Source organism: Scardinius erythrophthalmus (assembly GCF_964197995.2).
Source record: "Scardinius erythrophthalmus genome assembly, chromosome: 20".
Classification (NCBI taxonomy): domain Eukaryota; kingdom Metazoa; phylum Chordata; class Actinopteri; order Cypriniformes; family Leuciscidae; genus Scardinius; species Scardinius erythrophthalmus.
Genome location: NC_138240.1, coordinates 23,872,144 through 23,896,330, shown reverse-complemented (window position 1 = coordinate 23,896,330; position 24,187 = coordinate 23,872,144). Strand labels below are relative to the sequence as shown.

Here is a 24,187-nt window from a genome sequence, read left to right as displayed (position 1 = left end):
TAGTGTATATAGCTCTGAATGATCATTACCATAAACGACTCTGAGCGTTTGTGGTGTGAAGCGCTCCGTTGTTTTGATGCACTCCTCAATTTAAACTGTAGAAACGGTAAATGGTGCTACAATTGTCATTGTCTCGCTTTGTAACATTATAGCCAGAAAATGCTTTCATATTGTAAATCCATTTTTAGACAGGGTCAAGTGGATTATGAATTGTGGAAAAATTGTGCATAAGATTGTGTAAGGTTATGTGTGGGTTAAATACTATTGCATAATGGATTACACTGGGTAGAAACATCCCCTCATTAATTCACAGTTTGATCCAATCAAGTGAGTGTCCGATATGTGCTCACCACTGCTTTGCACTGCTCTGAAGGTATTATGAACATTGTTTGAATTATATAAATGTGTGCATGCGGTTTATTTTCCAAACGAGGCCTTATCTAAGCTGTTATGAAAACAATGAAAGGTGACAGATGGAGTTACATGACTATGAATAAGTGGGTTATCAGTAACGCCTGTATGTCCCTGACAGCAAACCAGGCTGGAACAGTGAGGAAGAGCGTAAGGGCCGGGGCTGTATGCTGCAGTTCCAGCATGCTTTGGTTCGAGTACTCACCCACTTTGTGGCAGAGCAATCAGACCCCCGGGAGCCACAAGCCTTCTTCCTGGGCTCTGACTGGCAGGTGGATGTGACTAAACTGGTACGGTACTTCATGAAGGTGGAGGACCCTAATATTGCCCGTCTGCAGGCAGGCAGGGTGCTGTCGGGACAAGATGTGGGCACCACATCTATAAAGGTAAAACTCAATTGGATCTGTTGGGATTGGTCTACATCCGACAATGTCTACTAATAAATCGATATTGATCTCATGCAGGCCTTATTAACCAGGCGTCTCTCTTTGTTCAGGTTCTGTCCCCGCTGTCAGACTCTATCCTGGCAGAGAAGACAGTGAGGGTTGTGGATGATCGAGTGACCATCACTGAACTGGGACTGCAGTTGGTCAGTGGTCTCACACTCAGCCTGCAGCTCAGCACAGGAAGTAACCGAGCCATCAGCGCCACGGCAACCACACAGGAAGTGCTCAGCAATCCTAAACAGGTCATTCAACATCACTTTCTACTGCAACATCAAGCAAAATTTGGGGCATGTGTAAATGCAGTTACTGTAAAAACACAGATTTGCCTGTTTTTATCAATTTCAAGCAATACATATTTAATACAATTTTAAATATGTTACTACACTAGAATTGGTAGAACCTTAGAATTAGAATTGGCAACTGGCTGAAAGTAAAATGATTGCAGTTTTATCTAAAATGAAGCTTCCCTATAGGGTCTAGCTATTTTGTAAATAATACATTTATATTTTGCATAACTTATTGGTTACACTTTAGTTTAGGGTCCAATTCTCACTATTAACTAGTTGCTTATTAGCATGAATATCACTAGCATATTGGCTGTTTATTAGTAATTATAAAGCACATATAAATGTGTTAATTTTGCATGACCTTATTCTACATCCCTTAATCCTACCCAATACATAAACTTCCAAACTATTAAAGTTTTTTATTTAACTATTTAACTATTAAACACATTTCTTCAAACTATGCCTCGTATTCTCAAAACTGTAAACACAAATCCCCAAACATCCTATTTTCAGGTCAAAATGAAGCTCTACACTCAAAACCATTCACTCTTGCTGAAAACCAAACTTTGCCCTCAGACAGGACACACAAGCCCTCAAAATCACACACACTACAACATAGTCTAACACACTGGTGCAATAATTTCAAAACAACATTTCCAAAACTGGTAAGTTATGTTGCTTGTGGTTCCCCCCTCACAAACCTTTTCACAAGATGAACACAAAAGACACAACCAATTGATACATTGGCACATTTTTAATCATTCATGTACTACACAGTACAACACACACAAAATATATTTATATATTTATATATATATATATTATATTTATATATTTTTATATTTACTTACAGTAAGATGTGTGTGACCAACATATGACAGTAAAAGAGCACACACAAACCTTATTCTAATATGGAATTGTATTGGAATGGTAAAGAGTGTTGGGACGTGACAAAAGGGCCTCCACTCAAGGAGACAATATGATGAACACGTCTAAGAATGTTCCACTAATGGTTGAAATACCATCATTGGCCTAGAAAGATAACATTCTGGGAGTCAAGACTATAAAGGAGAAAGGATGCCCTCCCTTCACTGTCACACTCTGCAGCCACTCTGTGTGACTGTACGACTGCTGGCCTTTTCTTGCAAGCAAATACACCTCATCAAAGACTATTGGAAATGTTTGTCTCTTATTCAGTGATAGAATTTTGTTTGCCACCACACCTCCCTGAAGGTTCTCGAGGTGACGGTAAAGCGACTCAAATTTGGCCTTACTTGTACTTATCAATGATTTTTGATAAATGGCATTATGTTTTTGAAATTTTAGTTCAAAAGCCTGGTTATAGTGTTTAAGCAATCGAGAAAAACTGTATTAAGCATTAATTAGATTAATTTTATTAATTAATAATTAATTAATTAAAATTCAATTTTATTCTGATTGCAGGAGGCAGTGGTGAGCTCCTGGCTACAATTTAGCGATGGCTCCCTCACTCCTCTGGACATCTATGACCCTACTCACTATCGCCTGGCTGTGACATCGCTGGATGAGGGCGTGATCTCTGTGCAGGAGTCGTCTAAGACTATTGTGGCAGAAGGTGAAGGCCAAGGAACACTGGTGAGAGCTGAGATGACCATTTGTGAGGTCTGTCAGAAATCAAAGCGTAAAAGCACTTTAGCTGTTGGCAGTGGCAGCTTAACTGTAAAGTTCAAGACAAACAGCAGACGTCCTGAAAACAGCAGTATCAATAATAATGACACGGGAAACAGCACAGGACTATTTGCTGGTGTAACTGGGAAAGATAACAGCAGTGAGCGAGGCGAATACCTGGAAGAAGCGGAAACTGAGAAGAAGCTGCAGCAGCCAGAACAGGTTTTGAGCAAAATTTCAGAGTCTGATCAAGAGGAAAGTGCCTTGATGAAGATCACCACCACAGCCAAGTCGACAGCAAGAGACTCGACCATTGGTAGCATCGCAAATGATTTAGGAATGGGACGGGCTAATGATGCCTCGGCTGGAGTCAGTAAACCTGGGAATATTTTAAACAGTGGAAATCTCTTTAGTACGGGAAAAGCTGGCAGCGATGATCGCCCAGGAATTTCCTGGAGTAGTAATGAAGTTCCTGAGGGTTCAATGTTAAGCACCGGGAAGGCTTCTGGGAACTTAGTGAACTACAATAACTACCCTCCCCAAGTGGAGACCACCAATCAGGAGCCAAAAAATGACTATGGAGATGACGATGATGATGACGACGACATTGAGGGTCCACTATCAAACCGTCCACTTACAGACCTGGAGATCGGGATGTATGCATTACTGGGAGTCTTCTGCTTGGCTATCATAGTGTTTATGATAAACTGTGTATCATACTTGGTTAAGTTTCGGCACAAGCAGACGCCTGCTCAAGTTTCTGAGCAGACTGGTCACCGGCATGACTGGGTATGGCTGGGAACAGATGCTGAGCTGGTTATGAACGTCAATGGAAATCCGTTACAGCAAGATGCTCTCAACACGTCTGTAATCGATATAGGACCCAATACAGAGCCCTGTGGCACTATCACTCGAAGGACCTCTTGCCAGGTGTCTTCTGTGTCAAATGACTCTAGTGTTGGGTGTGTAGGATCCCTTGCGGCAAGACCAGTCCGAAGTGAGTCCCTACACTCACCCACTAGTAAGAGGAAAAGGGTCCAGTTCACCACCTTCACATCATTGGATCGACAAACTTCTCCCAAAACTTTACCACAAGAGAATGGACATGGCATTAACTGGGTGGGAAAGGAGGACAATTGTATGACACCTGAGGCATCAGCTGCCGAATCATTGCAACAACTGTGATTGTAGGCTCACATGCAGCCTGATTTATGCACCCATAGTGTACAGTATATCTCTATACCAGGGGTGGGCATCTCTGGCCCTCAATGTCCACTGCCGTAACCCTAATCAACCCCCCCCCCCCGTCTGTAATTTTCAAGTTTTCCTGAAGCCCATGGATAGACTTTTCAAGTTTGTTTGATTAGTGTTCAAGCTAAACTCTGCAGGACAGTGGACCTCAAGGGCCAAAGATGGCCATCCCTGCTCTATACCATCACCCGAATGCCTTCTTTCTTTGGGAAAGTTGTTCTGTTGTTCCGTGCTACACAGGATTATGGTCAAGATAATCAGCACAGCTTCATGGCTTTCATATGGCCAAGGTGCGACTTGAAAGACTTGAATTGATCCTGCCTCAATGACTGATCATGGTAAAAAGGAGAGAACACAATCTTGCTATTATTATTATTAAAAGTACCTTGAGGTAATTGGCCAAGTTCATCTTTTGTCTTCTTCAATGGGTTTTTATTGAGAAAATGTAAAGATTTAAGATAAATTGTCAATCTTTCTCTAGAGCCAAACACTGAGTCACTATCTTATGTTTGTTTGTTACTCCGCATCCTTCCATTTTTTTTATACAAAAGCGCATGTGATTATTGTATAGATAACATTTCACTTTGTTTGAAGATATTTTACCACCCTGCATTTGTATGTACAGTCAATTGTATCATTTTCCATTAAAAAGCCACATGATAAAGCCATGTGTTCAGTGCTTGGTGCTGATCAGATAAGAAATAGAAACCATTTTATTTCATCATAAATGAATGGTAGTTTTTTTTATCTTTTGTAATCCGTGATCTTTCAATACTTAAATGTAAAGCAGTCTTTGCAGGCTTTAATACTGGTAAAAACATTTGTGGTAAATCCAGATGTGGAGGTAAATGAAAATGATGGTCAGAATAAAAACCCCACACAACCACAAAGTTTGATTTGGCCAATGTTACCACAATTTACCATGGTTTGACGATATTATGCTGCAAACATTTAGCTGAGACCCCACAAATGTAAAAAAAAAAAAGTCCATTAGAATGTCCACAACTAATGTATATATGTTATCCCTTGCTGAACAGAAAATCAACAGATGTTTGTATAAAATGTTTATATTTCATTTTATTGTGCCATATATGAAATAAAACAAAGATACAATCATGCAAAGTCATGGTTTAAGATATAAGACATACAGTCTTAGTTAATAAATATTTTATATGTTTAGCAAAACCTTCAAACACAAACCTTAATCCCATAACAAACATACATTAATAAATAAAAAATCCAACCAAGAGTAAAATGTGCCCATTAGAACCATCTTGTGTTTCATTTATTGAAAAGAGAACATCACTGTTCTTCATTTGAGCTTTAGAGAGTTTGGCAGCTGAATCAGCTTATGACTGACAGATTGTCTCTGGAGTTTATTTAGCCTGAAAATCATGTCCATGGCAGTTTAAAACATTTAAAGCTTTAATTTTTTACTACAGTTAAAAGCAGGGCATAATTTGTGCCAGAACAAGCTGGATGTAGCACCTCTGAAACTGGATCCGCCATTCATTTTAGTGGATCTCCCACAAGCCTTCCCTTTACATTTGTTGAGAGAAATCAAGTATAGTCATTTTTAGCCATTTTTAGTTTGTCATATGTCTAGTCTGTCCCTTCATATTACATATGCACACATGAATTCAAACTGTCTGTCTAATTCAAGCTGAGATCCTCCCAATAGGAGGACTCTTTCTCGCTAGAAAAAAAAAATCAACAATTCTTTAACCCAGAAAACTGTAGTAACAGCTACTGTAGAAACACTGGCACTGCACTTTTATACCCAATCTTCACTACCAACAAGCATCACGCCAAAACAAAAGGCGGCAAACACCATGCAAACACACAGCTGTTTTTTTTTTCTTTTCACAAAAAAAGAAAAACTGCCAGATCCATCAACAGTCCTTGTTCTAAGATCTCACAAATTGCAATTTAAGCACTGAGTATATGTACAGTATAGTAAAATGTGTGTCCCTTTCATACCTTGTGAAAGTCAACATTTCCTAAAAATATACAGTATTTGGCCACCGTTATCTTTACAGTCATGGGAGAGGCTTGCATTTCCAATTGAAATATGCAATACAGACTCCAATGCTCTAAAAAAAAAAGAAAAAGAGCACAAAGCCCTCCACTTTTTAAAAGTTCTTAAAGACCTGAGACAAATGTTAATCCCATCATACTGTCAGTGAAGAGTCTCCACCAGTTTCTGATAGGTTATTCTCTCCTGCACTGGGTTGTGGCATGTTGTAATGTAATTCTTTCCATTTCTCACCAGTCTTTCCTGGAGCTCACGGTCATCCAGAAGTTTTTTGGACATGCTTACAAATTCCTGTGGAAACAAGAACATTGAAATTCATTGAAAAAGGTTTCAGATGGCACAGCTGTTTTTTGGATTTACACTGGATTTAAGCAACTGCAATGGATTTGTATATGAATATGAAAAAAATGTTGTCCATGAAATTCCATAAAATTACCTATTTTCAAAGAGTTTATTCACACACACACACACACACACACACACACACACACACACACACACACACACACACACACACACACACACACACACACACACACACACGTTGGTACACCTAACATTATGAGGACATTCCATAACTGTAATGGTTAACATGTTTTACATTTTGAATGAAAAAATGTTTAGTATGTTTATTTAGTGAGGTGGAGTACATCGGCACGCATCACATATTCCACAAAAATAATATTAATAATAATATAATAAAAAGTTATGTTTCTTGAGGACCAAATCAGCATATTAGAATGATTTCTGAAGGCTCATGTGACACTGAAGACTGGAGTAATGATGCTGAAAATTCAGCTCTGCATCACAGGAAAAATAAATAACAGATTTGTTTTTTTTAAGTTGCAATCATATTTCGGAATATTATCGATTTGAATGTATTTTTAAATAAATAAATGCAACCTTAGTTGAGCATAAGAAATCAATCAATGAAGCAACATCAATGAAGAACATCATTTTATATTTAAGGACAAAACTGCTGCCTATCCATATGGTGAAAATATAAAAACTTTATTCATTGAGCACACTAAAATTACTCGTCATCATGTCAATTGCCCATGTTGCAACTTGTCTTTCAACCCGACTTAAAACACCTTCAGCTTCCAGTGACCCCCTGCTATTTACTCTCAACCACGGGTGTCATGGGAGACTCGTGTTAAAGTTGGCTTTAAACGGGTTATAAACCTCTTTCAGCTCAGCAGGGTAACAGAAGCCATGTGGAAAAGGCATACAGCTTTTCTGTCTAGTGAAAGATCCGAGGCCTCTGCCCTTGACACAAAACCATGATGAAACCAGAGTGTAAATGAGTACATTTGACAGAGATGTGGCCTGGTGGGAAGTGCCTGGGCTCTTTATGAAGGCAACTTGAGTTTGGGTGTAGTTCGAGTCAAGCTATTTGGTATAACCGTGTAATATGCAGGATAATGTCAGTTGATCACTGTTACCAAATAAAATTTAGAGTGATGTACACTAACTATCAGTATTTTATGCTCAGTATTAAATATCAGCATTAAGGCTGTATTTATTGGATCAAAAATACTTCAAAAATAGCAGGTACATTTTCAGCAGCCATTACTACAGTCTTCAGTGCCACATGATCCTTAAAGGGACACTTCACCCATTTGCATTAAGCTTTGCATTGTTAGAAACCCAGTCATACTATTGAATGGTCGTGCAACACTCTCTCATTTTCCCCTGAGACGGGAGAAATCTGTTATTTACCTCTTACACTTCCTCCTACAATGACGCAAAAATCGTCATTTTGCGTCATTGTAGGAGGAAGTGTTAGAGGGGGGGATTTCTGTTAAGACTACAGACACTAGTTTCTCATCTTTCCCAGGGTGGGGCGCGCTCACGCTACAGACCTATTACAGATCAGTGGGTGGGACTTTACTCTCTGAAACTGAAAGCAATATCCTCCATCTTGTTTGAAGCTAAGCTAACAGGCGCTGTGGAGACAGATGTACAGTTATGACAATAGCGGAGGAGAGTGCTCAATATGATATAGAAGAAGAGGATTTCGGAAGTCTGATGCTTGAATCAGGTGTTTGTGGCTACCTTTACAAGCCGCAATATAGCGAAGAGCAGCCGAGGCAGAAGACCTGCCTGCCGCGGACGAGGAGCCCGGACTGGCTCGAGTTAGGGCGGACTGGTGGCGCCGGTGATCTCACTATGCAGCTACGAACCGCTACGAACACAGAGATAGAGTCCGTCTGCGGCAAAGAATTTCAACGATGACAATTTCTCCTGGACGAAATCTCTGAATCAGACGAGGACACGGACGTTTGTGTTGAGAACTATCCTAGTTTCGCACCGCATATGTTCTGACTGAACATCCAGGTACCATGCAATAATTAACCTTTTCGAAAGAAATACAAACGAGGAGTAATGCACTATATGAGTTCGCCAACTAACTAGACATTTTGTGTGAATGTGAAATTAATTTCAAGCTCTGGTAGTAGCTAGCCTTGAAGACGGAAGAGTGATTTCTCTTATAGGCAGATATGCGCTTTCTGGATTAGTGGGAGTGGCTTGCGGAGCTGTGCAATGTGGTGCATTGTGGGAGTTGTTGTCTTTCATACAAATGCGTTCTGAAGTTATTTTTTGTCTTTTCTCGGTCACGAAGGCACCAAATTCAAAAATTATTTTACATTTCGACTACATATATAACCCACTTTAAATAAAAAACAATGTTCAAATGGGTGAAATGACCCTTTAAGAAATCATTCTAATATGCTGATTTGGTGTTCAAGTAACATTAAAGGTGGGGTATGTGATTATCTTTTTTGTCCATTTTTTCAAAATCACTTGAAATCCTATTCCTAACCCACTTACAGCCACTGAGTTAGAAGCACTGAAATGAAAATTAAGCAATTTAATCATCTGTGGAACGGGCAGGACTCGAAAAACTCCAGCCAATCATTTTCAAGACCACCTAGAATCATTGGACAGTAAGTTTGTCACACACACACACAGACACACAGACACAGACACACACATATGGGTGGAGTCAGGGCCAGCGTTGGAGGAAAGAAGGTAGGCCCATTTGAGTTGTGTATTTTCAAAATCTGCCGGCCATTTTGCAAATCCCATACCCTACCTTTAACAACATGTTGAAAACAGTTGTGCTGCCTAATATTTTTGTGGGAATTGTGACACATTTTTTGATTAATAGAAAGTTCAAAAGAACAGCATTTATTTGAAATATAAATATTTGCAACATTATCAATGTCTTTACTGTCTTTACTTTAGTTCAAAACTAGATATTTTCTGACATTGTTAGTGTAGTGAAGCGCCTAACTATTTATCAGAGATCTTTTAAGCCTCAACTATAGTCTTTGTTCGACAATACACTCAACCTAAAGGATTATTAGGAACACCTGTTCAATTTCTCATTAATGCAATTATCTAATCAACCAATCACATGGCAGTTGCTTCAATGCATTTAGGGGTGTGGTCCTGGTCAAGACAATCTCCTGAACTCCAAACTGAATGTCAGAATGGGAAAGAAAGGTGATTTAAGCAATTTTGAGCGTGGCATGGTTGTTGGTGCCAGATGGGCCGGTCAGAGTATTTCACAATCTGCTCAGTTACTGGGATTTTCACGCACAACCATTTCTAGGGTTGACAAAGAATGGTGTGAAAAGGGAAAAACATCCAGTATGCGGCAGTCCTGTGGGCGAAAATGCCTTGTTGATGCTAGAGGTCAGAGGAGAATGGGCCGACTGATTCAAGCTGATAGAAGAGCAACTTTGACTGAAATAACCACTCGTTACAACCGAGGTATGCAGCAAAGCATTTGTGAAGCCACAACACGCACAACCTTGAGGCGGATGGGCTACAACAGCAGAAGACCCCACCGGGTACCACTCATCTCCACTACAAATAGGAAAAAGAGGCTACAATTTTGCACGAGCTCACCAAAATTGGACAGTTGAAGACTGGAAAAATGTTGCCTGGTCTGATGAGTCTCGATTTCTGTTGAGACATTCAGATGGTAGAGTCAGAATTTGGCGTAAACAGAATGAGAACATGGATCCATCATACCTTGTTACCACTGTGCAGGCTGGTGGTGGTGGTGTAATGGTGTGGGGGATGTTTTCTTGGCACACTTTAGGCCCCTTAGTGCCAATTGGGCATTGTTAAAATGCCACGGCCTACCTGAGCATCGTTTCTGACCACGTCCATCCCTTTATGACCACCATGTACCCATCCTCTGATGGCTACTTCCAGCAGTATAATGCACCATGTCACAAAGCTCGAATCATTTCAAATTGGTTTCTTGAACATGACAATGAGTTCACTGTACTAAAATGGCCCCCACAGACACCAGATCTCAACCCAATAGAGCATCTTTGGGATGTGGTGGAACGGGAGCTTCGTGCCCTGGATGTGCATCCCACAAATCTCCATCAACTGCAAGATGCTATCCTATCAATATGGGCCAACATTTCTAAAGAATGCTTTCAGCACCTTGTTGAATCAATGCCACGTAGAATTAAGGCAGTTCTGAAGGCGAAAGGGGGTCAAACACAGTATTAGTATGGTGTTCCTAATAATCCTTTAGGTGAGTGTATATAGTCCAGTCTTAAACCTCTCATTTAGCTACTTACTAAGATAAAGGTCAAGGCTTAGCACAGTGCACAGATGTGACTCATGGTTAAGTCTTTGGCACTAAAAAAAGCTGCTAGGCGAATTTAAACCCTTGTGATGGTACATCGACTTACAATAGGTTGAATGACGCGTCTGCCATAGCCTGATGGGGTCTGTAGTGCTTTTACTGGCACTGCGTAACTTCGGGGTTCGGGTAGTAACCCGAGCACAAAAAGAACTACAAAATTCGACTGCTTTACGGCATACGTCACTTCCCCCACCACTTCCTCAAATTTGGACGTGAGAGGCCAACCAGCATTTGTTTTCGGCTTTCGTGCGTATTTTTTTGTCATGGGGGCTGTTTACACCTGGCCACTTCATGCGTTTTCTCAGATCAGATAGCTATCCGATCGTGAAAAGACCAGGTGTAAATGCCCTCCGAAACGCATTCGAGACGGATTTGAATCCAATCGCTCAAAGCACTTCAGGAGGAGGTCTGAGACGCAATCCCGACGAAACTGGACAAGTGTAAATGCATCTGGTTGTTAAAACCACATATGTAAATTGTACTCCTCCCAAAAATGCTAAAAAAAAGAAAACCGTGTTAGAGCGTATTATAGGCTATATGTTATAGCCAGATATGACGACGCTACTGGAACACGCATCACCGCAGATGAGCATATTCATCAAGACAACGTGCAAACTATCGCAAATCAAAGTGAAAGTAAGTCGCAGACGCTGAACACACAATCATCATCATTAAAAGTAAAGAAATGAAGTGATCTTACCAGGGCTGTCGCTGCTCTCTCTTATTGCGGTCTTTGATTTTGAAATTAGCTGATTGTCAATAAAATGCAGCTCATATCTGTTGCTTTCGGTGACGTGCACTCCATTAAATCTGCATATAGCGCGAGAATTGCAGATCGGATTTAAATCCGTTTTGCAAAAACACATTTATGTGACCAGGTGTAAATGGAATCGTTTTGATAAATCAGAAATCCGATCTGAGAAAACGCATGAAGTGGCCAGTAAATAAATTTCTTATTTGTAAACTTGTTTGCATTCTATGTTGTGTGTTGTTGCGCTTGTTTGTAGTATGTCATTTTTTTTACATGCTGTTCATTCATCCATTGCTGATAATTAGACCAGTCCAATAATTTCCACATATGTCTAGCTAGCTTTCAATTATCAGAGCTGTTTAACAGACTTGCTAACAAACACTCGTTTCTCTTACGTGTTTTTTGCGTTATGTTTTATTGCCTAGCTTGCCTCACGAACTAGTTTGCCAGCTGAACTCAGGTGTTGTGAGGTGTATTTATCACGTAGTCCTGAGGGATATCAGACCGGGGGGGGGGCAGTGGTGGAGGGGTATTTACGACAGTGCAAGTATTCCAAAGCGACTCTAGGGGTCGCTGTTTGACAAAAACACAATTTCTCCACAGTGTGCCTTTAATAAGTGGCAAAAAAATTCAGGAGATTTTGCAAAGTATAAAACTTCTCTTAAATGCTCTTAAGAATAGTCAAGTGTTAAGTGGCACTCAAGTGTTGTGGACTCCAGGGAAGCCTGAAATCCTCATAAAAGTGGCTTGCTTTTCCTGCATGGTTTGAAGATCAGTTGGAAAGTCAATGAACTGCCACACAATAGTGGCCAAAAGTGTTGACCAGCCTAGGGAAATTATTAACATCTTCACCTTTAATCCAAATATTATTAAAAATGTGTTAAGGATTTTGTAATCATATTGTGTAGTTATGCTTTTAGTACATTGTTTTATTTATCTTTCATTTCTGCAGTCAGAGCATTGATTTGTAGAGTGGAATAAGTTATTACATTTCTTACAAAGAATACCTTTACAATTAAGCCTGTATCGTTTATTTAACTCCCTGTCATCATATTATAATATACATATACATAACTCCAATACATTTTATCTTTTTCAGAAAGTGTGTGTCCTCCTCCTCTCTGCTGTCATCTTGTTACTCCTAACTAGGTTAGGATACCTTTCTAGTACTCTTAAATAATTTAGGAGCTGAGACCAAGTCTTAACACTTAGGAACCTTTATGAATCACACTTATTCTTAAGTCTAGGAATAAGAGTAAAATTACGTCATTCTTAGAATTTTGACACACTTAAGACAAGAATGTTGGCCCTAAGAGAGTATATAACAGTTTAAACAGTTTTTCAGTGTCGGTATTTTTAATTGAAAGAAATTAAACTTTTACTCAGCAAGGGTGTGTTAAACTGACCAAAAGTTGCAGTGAAGACATTTATTTTACCAATCATAATACCAAAAGACATAACTTCCACAAATATATTAAGCATCACAACTCTTTTCATCACTGATAATAAAAATAAATGTTTCTTGTGCAGCAAATCAGTATATTAGAGCGATTTCTGAAGGATCACGTGACACTGAAGACTGGAGTAATGATGCTGGAAATTCAGCTTTTATATATTTATATACTGTATATACAACAGTTGGTTTAAATTGCAATAATAGTTCACAATATTACTGTTGTTGTTTTTTGTTTTGTTTTTTAACTGTATTTTTGATCAAATGAATGAAGCCTTGGTGAAGACTTCTTTCAAGAACATTACAAAATCATACCAAATCCAAACATTTGAATGGTAGTGTATTGTTGACTTTTTATCTGTATATGATCTGTGTGAAAATAATCACTAGTATGGGACAATAGTTAGTGCAATAGTAAGTGCATTTCACCACTACAGTAATACATTTAATCCTCCAAATGGCGTCATGCAAACCACAATCAACCTGACTTGCAAACAAATATCAATGCTTTCATTTACAATTTCCTGTGTTTCTCCAGAGACTTGCGATTTTCAGATCCGCTGTTGCTTTTAATACATTTGAGATAAGCAAGATAAATGGTTGGTTGGAAATTGCTCCGAGGAGCAGATTGCTTTAGGGATAGAAGTTTTGCCCTTGGACCTTTTAAGCTGTCTTGAACTCCTCTCAGCCGTTTAGCACGGCGGTACAATAAACGCTAAGTCTGTCTGTTCCCCCTAAAGACCCAAAACAGGTTAAAGCTTAGTCACCAGCAGATAGAGATGGCGCTAAGAAGAGGAAGTCAACACTACAAAACAAAACTCTCTCTTTTACAGCAGCGTTTTAGTGCCAAAAAAGATTTCTAGAATAAAGTTGTAACAATATAAAAAAAAAATAAATAAAAAAAAGGTTAAAATCAAAGCATTACAAACCTGTATGTCTTTATTCTCATATATTCCAAGTCTTCTAAAGTCACATGATAGCCTTATGTGACTAACAGGCTGATATTTAAGTTGTTTTTCAACGATAATCTTTCCTTTCGTCTCATTCACGTTTGCACATATTGAAATGTAATGCATCGAAAATCAGGTTTGACATCAATTATGCCAAACATCTTTGGTTTTTGTGCATCTCGTGACCAATCACAACGTGGCAAATTTGAATCTGTGCATAGTCAAATTGCACTAATGAGATTTACGATACAGTGGAGGGAAAAATGTCAGTGTGTTTTTCACATTGACCAATCATATGTCTTCCGAAGACTTGGGGCCTAATTTACTAACAGTTTGCGCAAGCGCAAACCCTCTTTTGGTGTTAAAAAAACTACTGTCAGGATTTACTAAAGACACAGTGAAAAATGAGCGCTGAACAGACAGACGTGGTCAGGGTTATTTTTGCGGCTGACCTCATTGCATATACATTTGTAGGGGTTTCCCTTTCAGACGCAAAATTTATGGGAGGAGAGTATTTAAATGAATCATACAAAGTGATTTACTAAGGTTTGCGCTAGTGGTATTTGCGCCGTTATTTACCGCCCAAAAAAGCATGTCTTAAACCAGACGCTGAATTTGCGCTGCTCTCGGTAGATTGTGTTGGTCAGTATGGAAATGATCCGGCTGTGTTCTTTAATATGTGTGTTGTCAGTGGATCACACGCAGAACTTTCCACTCCCATCAGTGCTAATTTGCCCTGTTTAGTAAATCTGGCCCTTGGAAAATATATATTTTACTTTTGTATACTTTTATCACAATCACTTACATTCTATGGAAAAGAGGTAACAAACAAAAACACTGTGATATGATTTCATTGCATTAAAATTAAACTCTTGAGTAATAATCCAAACGTTTGTAAATCTTACCTGAGGGCTTGAGTACAGCAATCCTGTGACCTTGTGCTCAACTATTGCAGCATTTCCAGGAACATCCCTCGCTAAAACAGGCAAACCTAAATCCATTGCCTAAAAACACACCAGATTGCAATACATTATTGGCCTTGTGCACAATGCATTTACATTTATTCATTTTCCAGTTTTATCTGAAGCGCCTTAAGAGCATTCAAGGTTTTCTATCAGTATTTGTGCTTCCTGGAAATTCAATCCATTACTGTGATATTCTGAGTGCCATTTCAACATCTAGGATCATTCACTGTAAGATAGCAAACAAGCATTATGGGCTAGATGATTGCATTTACAAAGCTTTTCCTTTTTATTTTTAAAATCTGGTAAATTGCAACAGCCTTTTTAACTTCAATTCTCTGTAGATACATTGGCCATTTAGATGTAGGCTTGTTCACATTTGTGGGATAATGAAAAGATGTGGAACTGTTGAGGAAAATATGATAACAGCTACTTAGCACATTAATCCCACAGGGGGTTGAACTAATCTGATCAGTTTAAACACAGATTAACTAGATCCACATAATGATATTGTGGTCATCTAATAACAGGCAAAACAAACAGATTCAAAGCTGTTGGAAATGATTCCTGCACTGGTATTGAGATCAAAATCAATAGCAAAAATAATGATTGTTCAGACTGGTTTCTCTTGGACAAACCAAATATTAGGGATACACCTACACTAATCTGGATACATCCAGAAATCTTTTTCTATGCGTTTTGGCCTTCAGCCCAGACTGAGACTGAAACGCATTTTAAAGACGCTCTACCAAGTGCATACTTTTGACAATGCCATTTCCTTTTAGTATTGTGGACTGTGAAAATAATGACACATTTAGTCATGTGATACATATTGTATCTAGAAACCTATAGCCACTTTTCCACTGCCGGGCCAAACCGTTCTTGTTGCTTAAAGGTGCTCCAAGTGATGTTGGGTGACGTCACTTCTTGTTGATGTTCGAAGTACTGTAAAACAAAACGGAGACTAGCTCGACCCTCCCTCCTCCTCATCCCATCCCCACCCCTCCCTTCCGTGCTTCCTCAAACAGTCATGAACCATTTAGAAAAACCAAACTGGATTTACACACCTGTGCAGCAAAAACAGAGCCACCTGAATGTCGGATTGGAAACCTTTCTGCCGGCAGAGTTCTCTCCAGTCGCCACCTTTTGAACGCTTTTCCGAAGTAAATTCGGGACTTCGCGTTCCTTATCCCTACTCTTTGTTATTTGCTCATCGGAACGTCGTCTCTTTGGTCGTGTGTCGGCCATATAAAAATATTCAGGAATATACAATTTTAACGTTAGTTGTTAGAACATCTCTCCTCTAACTAACTTCCCTCTTCATGCTTCTCTCTCCTCCACACCCCACAAACCCCCCTTCATGTGCACGCGCACTAACCCCCCAACCCCACCCCCAAATCATTCTGGTCGGTTATTGGCTGGAACACTGTTTGTTATGTTTCGTGGTCCAGGCTGGGCCAGTTTGTTTTTCTTGCCGTTTGTGGAGCCTGTGGTGTCTACAGAGACCGCGTTTTTTTACAGTGTGGTCAGGGGACAGGGAGCTAGCGGATTGTGAGGAGATGTTTGCTGGATGTGACAAAAAAAAATGTGTTTTTTTACAGTGTGGTCAGGGGACAGGGAGCTAGCGGATTGTGAGGAGATGTTTGCTGGATGTGACAAAAAAAAATGTGGGCCTAAAAAACGCGCGATATCGCTTAGAGCACCTTTAACCATGCCATTCCGTGCTGATCCGGCCCAGCTGGTACGCCACTGAGGGGCTCTTTGTAATGCAATACAAATGTGTCAGTCATTGTCTTGGTAACGGAAGAGTTGCAGACAGTATTTGATGTAAATAGTGACCGCACTATGGAGGATGATCAGATATTTCTTTAAATTTTATTTTAAATTTGTGTTTACACTATTTAAATAGCATGTTTGGCCAGCAACAGATAATCTTATCCAGGTAACAGACAAGTGACCAATCCTGAGTGGGGACGTCACTACACGCATTCTACCAGAGAAATCCATGAGAAATCCAGGCCGAGAACGGTTTGTAAAACAGATTCTTATTAAATTAGTTCTTCCTGACAAACCTCTAAGATGGCAGCAGACATTCCCTCTGAGAGAGACGAGTTGACCAAGGCAAATGATTTCTGCATGGCAGAATGCAGCTCCTCCTGACTCAAATCAGCTGCCAGAAACACTCCAACAGACCTACACACACACACAACCTCATGAATATGTTATAAAACATCCAGGAACAGTTTACAAGGGGGTATTCCCTTATTTTAAAAAGGGAATTTAAAAAATACTGGAAAGATTAATGATACAGAAATGTTGAAAAAAGCAGATGAATGTTTCTGTGCGTATGAGTGGGTCTAGTGGCAGCAATGAGAAACTGAGACTTTGAAGATCAAGTACTTGAGACCGAAGGAGGGAGATGAAAGTAAAAAAGAGCAGATCAAGGAAGGAGGATGAAGATGTGAGATGATATTTACCTCTTGACACTCTCCTCAACCTCTGCGGTAAACACTGGATCTATCTAAAATGAAATATCACATATTTAATGAAATACATTTACAAAGAAAATATTCACCCAAATGCTGAAATACTACTTTATAGGGTGTAAGATTTGCAGAAAATTTAAATGTCATTCAACTTTAAATAAAACAAAATACAAAACAAAAAGGTCTCCAAGCAACTTTACGTTCTTTTCTTGAATATTGTGTTTTGAATAAAATTAGATAAGAAATAATCAGTTTGAAGCTACCAGTCAAAAGTTTGGAATCATTTTTTTTTTTTTAAGTCTTATAATAATCATATAAAATACAGTAAAAACTGCAGCATCACTACAACTAAGTTTAATTTACATTTTTTTCACACAAGATTCATGGGCCATGTCCTGTAGAGGCAACATGAAAAGTAACTTAAGGTCGCATTGTGATGAGAAATGAGATGAATGCCTTTTCGTTATTATGCAGAAGTTCCTATGGCTTATCTTTGCTTATAAGCAATAAAGAGCACAAATCCCATGTTGTTGATTTTTTTCCTCTTGCTCTTTTTGCCTGACTGTAAAATCCTGTCAATAATACCAAATCATGGCTCGTGGACAAGACAACGTTTCATACTGATCATAATTTCCTACATGGCCAGCTGTCCTAGGGGGAAAAAAACGCATTCGAAAATCCCATAGATTTCCAGAGATTAGGGTCAGGGCGGGGTTGTTGCTCAATCTGATTCATTACGATGAAGGCTTTGCGTGTATTAGCTGGCCGGGGTGGCCGCAGCAATTTGGGTCAAAGATGATATGAGCGTGTGCCGTGTGAGCGTGGCACAGCCTCTCTACAAATCCTGTTTGTTTTGATTCCACTATCTGCCTATTCATTCTTTCTAAGTGAAATGTGATATTTGATGCATATTTGAATCTAATAGTGATAGCAAAATTAGAGATTAATGCTTAAAATAAAGCTACTGGATAAGAGCAAACCGTGTGATCAGTCCTTCCCACAGGAGATGCTGTTTAATCATGCCCCAAATGAGCACAGTATATAAGGTCAAGAACTATATGCAAGAGCAATTTAGCACAGAATAAAGCTTTTAAACGATCTTTATATTAGATTTTAAATGAAAAACTGAAAATAGGCATAAAATGGGTGTATATAGTTTTACATTACATGGAACAAATCCCTAAAATCCAAGATCCTTAAATATATATGAAAATATGTTTGCATAAAAAGTTAGCTTCTAAAGGGCAGTGCTAAATAAAAAATAAATAAATAAAAAAAACATCTTTACACAAAATAAGGAAAATATAGCACATCAAAAATGTTCTCAATGTTGGTTATCTAACACTTAAATATAAGAAAAGATTCAGTATTGTGTGTGTAGATGTATTCAAAAGTTAGCATATTTGTGTCCTTTCAACAACAAGTTTACACCTTGAATCACATTTAAAATAACAAAACTCACTGGAAATGAGAAACCACCAATAAAACCCAATTTAAATGAAATGTATTAGTTGCTGTGAATTAGAAACGCCAACAAACAGGTAAAGTAATTAAAGAGGTAAGTTTCAGAATGTTTTAGGAATGCAGCTTTAAATAATATTTTCAAATCAAACCAAAAGGAGGCGGAAAAGACACAAGACATCTGGGATCCATTTGATGTCATCAATATGAACCCTCCCCTCCCGAAAGAAACAATGAGTCTTACCACTCTCCAGATATTCTTATCAAACAAAAACACACCACAGCTTACAAGAACATGTAAGCAACTGGCAGTGTCATCGGTTTGCCCGGAGCCAACCACACTCAAACAAGAAAGCCTTTGAACATCACTGGAGACGCAAATAGACAAGAAAAAGGAAAGTGTGTCTCCACCTGATGTGTGGATCTCAAAAGAAACATCACAGCACATAAACACAAGTCACTTTGTGGCAGAAGGAAGCATTGCGTCGTCGTGGTGAAATCGCTGGGGCTTGAGGATGGGTGGCTGCAGAAATAGGCCACACTGAAATACTAAAGGTACTGAAGTTCAGGAAGAAATAAAGGAACCGTGAGGCCACCACGAGTTAGTAGACAGGATTTGTCGGCAGGCACTGGGTGGGACTGATTCAAATGCATGAAGGAAGAATGTAAGGCGTTGGCGTAGGTTTTCTTTTTTTTTTTTGCTCATATTGTGCAAATGCTGTTTAGAGGATTTCAGACAACAATTTTATGTATAGTTTTTCCAATAGATGGAATGAGAAAATATTTAGAAATGGGAAGAACAAAACAGCAGTATGACAAATATTGTATTTATATGATCCTCTGGCAACATTTATTTCCTTTTATAGCTTATAAAACTAGGGCAATGTTGTTGTTCATTTAAGCGAATAGTCGACTAGTCACACGTTTATTAATTTAATTACTTAAATACTTGGGGGGGGGGTATATATGTAATATGTGTAATATATGCAATACATATGTAATATATGTAACATTGCTAACTTCTACTTTACAGATACATTTTTACTTCTACTTTACACTCAAACATAATGATTATGAATGTGTCTGAAAAAAAACAGCAAGGACACTTAGAAAACACTAGTTTATCAATAAATTAGTTTATCAATAAATTAGTAAATTGTTCAGTGAGTCTCGGCAGTACAGTGCACATATAGAGGGAAATGTACTTTTCATATGAATTACATAATCAGAGAATATTGAAATTGGTTAATTTAAAACTAGACATTTCAAGCTTTCTACAGACATATAGAATATTCATGCGAGGCAAGTTTATGCTTGTATGAGTGAGTTTCAATTCACTTTTGTGATGTGCTCCAGAAGGTAGTTCATGGAGACCGAGATGCAGAAAGCGCACCCTTTTTGAGTTTTGTTGTTATTGTGAGTGTACACAAATAAAAGTTTCGAATTTAAATATTCAAGCACAAGACGACATGAAATAGAGCTCAATTGCACTCACTATGAGAGAACTTTATCATTTTAATGCCTGTTGTATTATTTGCAGTAAAAGTACATCCCATCTGGCTCTGACCAAAATGATCTCAATGCCCCTGACGTCGTAATTACAACTTCCCAACTTGTTAATACAAACTTCCCAGAACAACTTGAACACACCATTAGACCCCGTCCAATCAGTGTGCCAAATTTCACAACTTTTTACCATATGGTTCCATGCGCTGGTTTAGACAATAAGAAAAATAATACAAATATGGTGAAACAAAAATACAACTGGTGCTTGATCCCAAATAGAACATATGCAGTCAGATTTCTATAATAAAACTTTAATGGATTAGAAAGGAAGTAAGTTGGGCTTTAGGTCTTGTGTTGACTTGTTCCAGTTTCTCTTCTATCCTTTTCCCCAGACACACTTAGGGAAGCAAACATTTTTTTTTTTTTTTTTTTTTTTTTGCCTTGGGCTTGATGTTTCCTCCTCCCTTTTTTCAATCTTTTAAAATCTCTTTATTTCTAAAAATATTTGACCATGTTTGTGACTAGTCTTGATTCTGCCCAGATGGGGAGGGTGACCTCTCTACGGGGTTGGGAGAATGGCAGCACCTAGACTTGGCAGGAATCAGGAGTGGCAGATGGCCTGCCACGGACTAGCCATTAGCCCCTAGCAGCTAACAAGCCTCCCCTAGCACCATATAACATTGCAGGACTACTAATAGTCCAAAGCTTATGCTAGTCCCCCGCAGCCCTAATCCATTCCATGATTCCACTGCTCTAGCTCGAGTGAGCTTCTAAATGCCTCTGATAAGTCCAGCTTAATGCATGCTAATGTTGTTATCTTTGCTACATCCAATTAGTGCTACCTTGGAATCTACAGAAACATGTTGCTCACATGCGCAAACACTGACACAGCTCCTTTGAAAAGGATGTTAGGGTGTGTTATAGGCTTTTGGAGATGTTAACTAGTCACGAGAGGATATACAGCACGTGTGGAAGCGTTTCACGGCTTTACCTGTGGTGACGACAGCAGGAATGGGTGTTAACTGGAATAATTAGACCAGGGCTTGTCAACTACTTTCTTTCGAGGACTAGATTATCTAAGAAATTTACAACAATGTACACTTTTTAGTGGAGGGCATTTTTATTTTTTAGTCACCAGATGTTTTCAAATTCAAGTAGCTCTACACATCACTGAACAGTCAAACAAACACGATAATCAAACATACAGTACTCATAATAATCTTTAAACAAGACATATACTAACTACATATGAGTCTAAACTAAATAAACTAACTAACTAAATTTCTGTTCAAAAGTTTTGGGTCGGTAATATTTGTAATATTCTTTGAAAGAAGACTATATATTTGATAAAAAAAATGCAATAAACCAATAAATTATGTTTTATTAACAAAGTTCTGGAGGAACACATTCAAATGATCTATCCTATAAGCACGAGTTTTCCTCAACAATTCCACTGCACCCCTCCACCACCCGACTCCTATACTTTTGGCTGGTCCCTATCCCAGCCAGTTATACAGGGGGAGTACTCTGGGTTTGGGCCAAATTCCAAGCTTGGAGCTCTCCCCTTGAACGGCAAGGTAATTTGTAAGTATGAACAACTTAAAATGTAATTTATTCCTGTGATGGTAAAGCTGAATTTTCAGCAGCCATTACTCCAGTCTTCAGTGTCACATGATATTTCAGATTTCATTCTAATATGTTGATTTGTTGCTTAACAAACATTTCTTAATATTAATATTTCGTAATATGTTGAAAATAGTTGTGTTGTTTAATATTTTTGTGGAAACCGTTTTAAAAGTTCAAAAGAACCGCTTTTATTTTAATCAAATATGTGTGTCTGAAGAGCAAGGAATATAAGAAAATCAAAGGGTCATAAAAATATATTGACGAGCAGAATCTGGCCTGTGGACCACTAGTTATCACCCTAAACTCGAGGCATGTCTTACTAAAATCATATTTTCTTTCTTACCACTGGGCCAATGATGATGAGGACCACTAGAGGGTTCTGACTGTGCCATTCTGTAAGAAAGAAATACAACAAATTAGATTGAACACACATAATAATGTCTATTAACAATAAAAACAATTCCAATGATACAGTTTATGTTCCATGAAGAATGATTTTAAACTGATTTTATAGAGCAGCAATACCTGCAAAAGCTTCTAAGAGATACAGGGGATCCTTAACTCGTCTGAGTCCACACACCAGCAGAAAAACATGTAGATTTTCCACTTGCTTGGTAAGCACACCTAAAACACAAGACATAGAATGTCACATCAAGACAGTCTTGGAATCTTTATACACTGTATCATGATTTAGCCTAGTCTTTGGTACTTTTCAAATGCCTTTGATGTATAGATTTGACAGTTTTACCCCTGATTTAGGCTACATGACTTTAAATTTTAAAGGGGTTATGACGTGAAATCAATACTGAGGGATTTGTGACGTCACACGGGCAAATATATTTGCATGTCTCCAGAGCAAGACATCGACAAATAGTTTTACATCATCGCACCATAGTCCCCGCACACTGGCGTTCAGTCGCTTAATGGCTGACATTTGCCTACACTAGATGTGAGAGTTGCGTCGCATCAAAAGCAAATAAAACCCATTATAATAAATGATGCTGTCTATACTGGATACAGTAGAGTACTCGGGTCTGCTGACAAGAGGACAAATGGAAGAGTGAAAAAATCTTTGACGCTTTAACGTGTCCGTTTGCGTCTCTGTACAGACTTCACAAGGATCACAGGATGGTTTATTTTAATGCCGTTCTCGATCGAGTCGGAGGTATATATGTTTGTTCGGAGCATTTTGTTTTGTAAACGAGGCACAGTGCAATAGTGAGTTCGCAAATAAACTTTTGCTGAAACATGAATCAGCCAACTGTATTGGATCTGACAGCAGCTGCATCACAAACCACAAGTAAATGATTTCTTAAGGCTTTGTCTATAAATAGGCGCGTTTCCATTACAGATTTGCGCAAAACCTTTGCGATTTTTTTTCTAAATATCGATAAAAAACAATTGCGAAACGAAGGCGTTTCCATTAACCGATGTTATGCGACTAAAACGTCTTTTTTTTTTTCTCTCGCGATAAGTCATTCCAAAAATCATGGCAACGGACGTTGGTAGGTTTATACACTGCTCAAAAAATAAAGGGAACACTTAAACAACACAATGTAACTCCAAGTCAATCACACTTCTGTGAAATCAAACTGTCCACTTAGGAAGCAACACTGATTGACAATCAATTTCACATGCTGTTGTGCAAATGGAATAGACAACAGGTTGAAATTATAGGCAATTAGCAAGACACCCCTAATAAAGGAGTGGTTCTGCAGGTGGTGACCACAGACCACTTCTCAGTTCCTATGCTTCCTGGCTGATGTTTTGGTCACTTTTGAATGCTGGTGGTGCTTTCACTCTAGTGGTAGCATGAGACGGAGTCTACAACCCACACAAGTGGCTCAGGTAGTGCAGCTCATCCAGGATGGCACATCAATGCGAGCTGTGGCTAGAAGGTTTGCTGTGTCTGTCAGCGTAGTGTCCAGAGCATGGAGGCGCTACCAGGAGACAGGCCAGTACATCAGGAGACGTGGAGGAGGCCGTAGGAGGGCAACGACCCAGCAGCAGGACCACTACCTCCGCCTTTGTGCAAGGAGGAGCAGGAGGAGCACTGCCAGAGCCCTGCAAAATGACCTCCAGCAGGCCACAAATGTGCATGAGTCTGCTCAAATGGTCAGAAACAGACTCCATGAGGGTGGTATGAGGGCCCAACGTCCACAGGTGTTCAGTGTTATTGCTGCTTTCTCAAGTTGTTGTGGAGGATTATTTAACCATTCAACTCTACGGTTAAG

At 39.0% G+C, this 24,187-nt stretch overlaps 2 protein-coding genes across 5 annotated transcripts in view; one reads left to right on the top strand and one right to left on the bottom strand.

Moving 5' to 3' along the window:
- LOC308681169 (transmembrane protein 132D) overlaps nucleotides 1-5,301 on the top strand; it is a 43,142-nt gene extending 37,841 nt beyond the window's left edge. Inside the window, exons 7-9 of the mRNA XM_081349822.1 lie at nucleotides 533-797; nucleotides 908-1,099; nucleotides 2,588-5,301. Coding sequence (XP_081205948.1) covers nucleotides 533-797; nucleotides 908-1,099; nucleotides 2,588-3,976 — 1,846 coding nt within the window. The 3' untranslated portion in view covers nucleotides 3,977-5,301. The remainder of the gene's footprint in view (nucleotides 1-532; nucleotides 798-907; nucleotides 1,100-2,587) is intronic.
- Nucleotides 5,097-24,187, bottom strand: part of glt1d1 (glycosyltransferase 1 domain containing 1) — a 63,196-nt gene continuing 44,105 nt past the window's right edge. For all 4 annotated transcript variants that reach the window (XM_081349825.1, XM_081349826.1, XM_081349823.1 and 1 more), the window contains exons 7-12: nucleotides 22,479-22,577; nucleotides 22,297-22,346; nucleotides 17,352-17,395; nucleotides 16,947-17,067; nucleotides 14,818-14,916; nucleotides 5,097-6,368 (exon numbers count right to left, since the gene is read on the bottom strand). In XM_081349825.1, coding sequence (XP_081205951.1) covers nucleotides 6,222-6,368; nucleotides 14,818-14,916; nucleotides 16,947-17,067; nucleotides 17,352-17,395; nucleotides 22,297-22,346; nucleotides 22,479-22,577 — 560 coding nt within the window. In that variant the 3' untranslated portion in view covers nucleotides 5,097-6,221. The remainder of the gene's footprint in view (nucleotides 6,369-14,817; nucleotides 14,917-16,946; nucleotides 17,068-17,351; nucleotides 17,396-22,296; nucleotides 22,347-22,478; nucleotides 22,578-24,187) is intronic.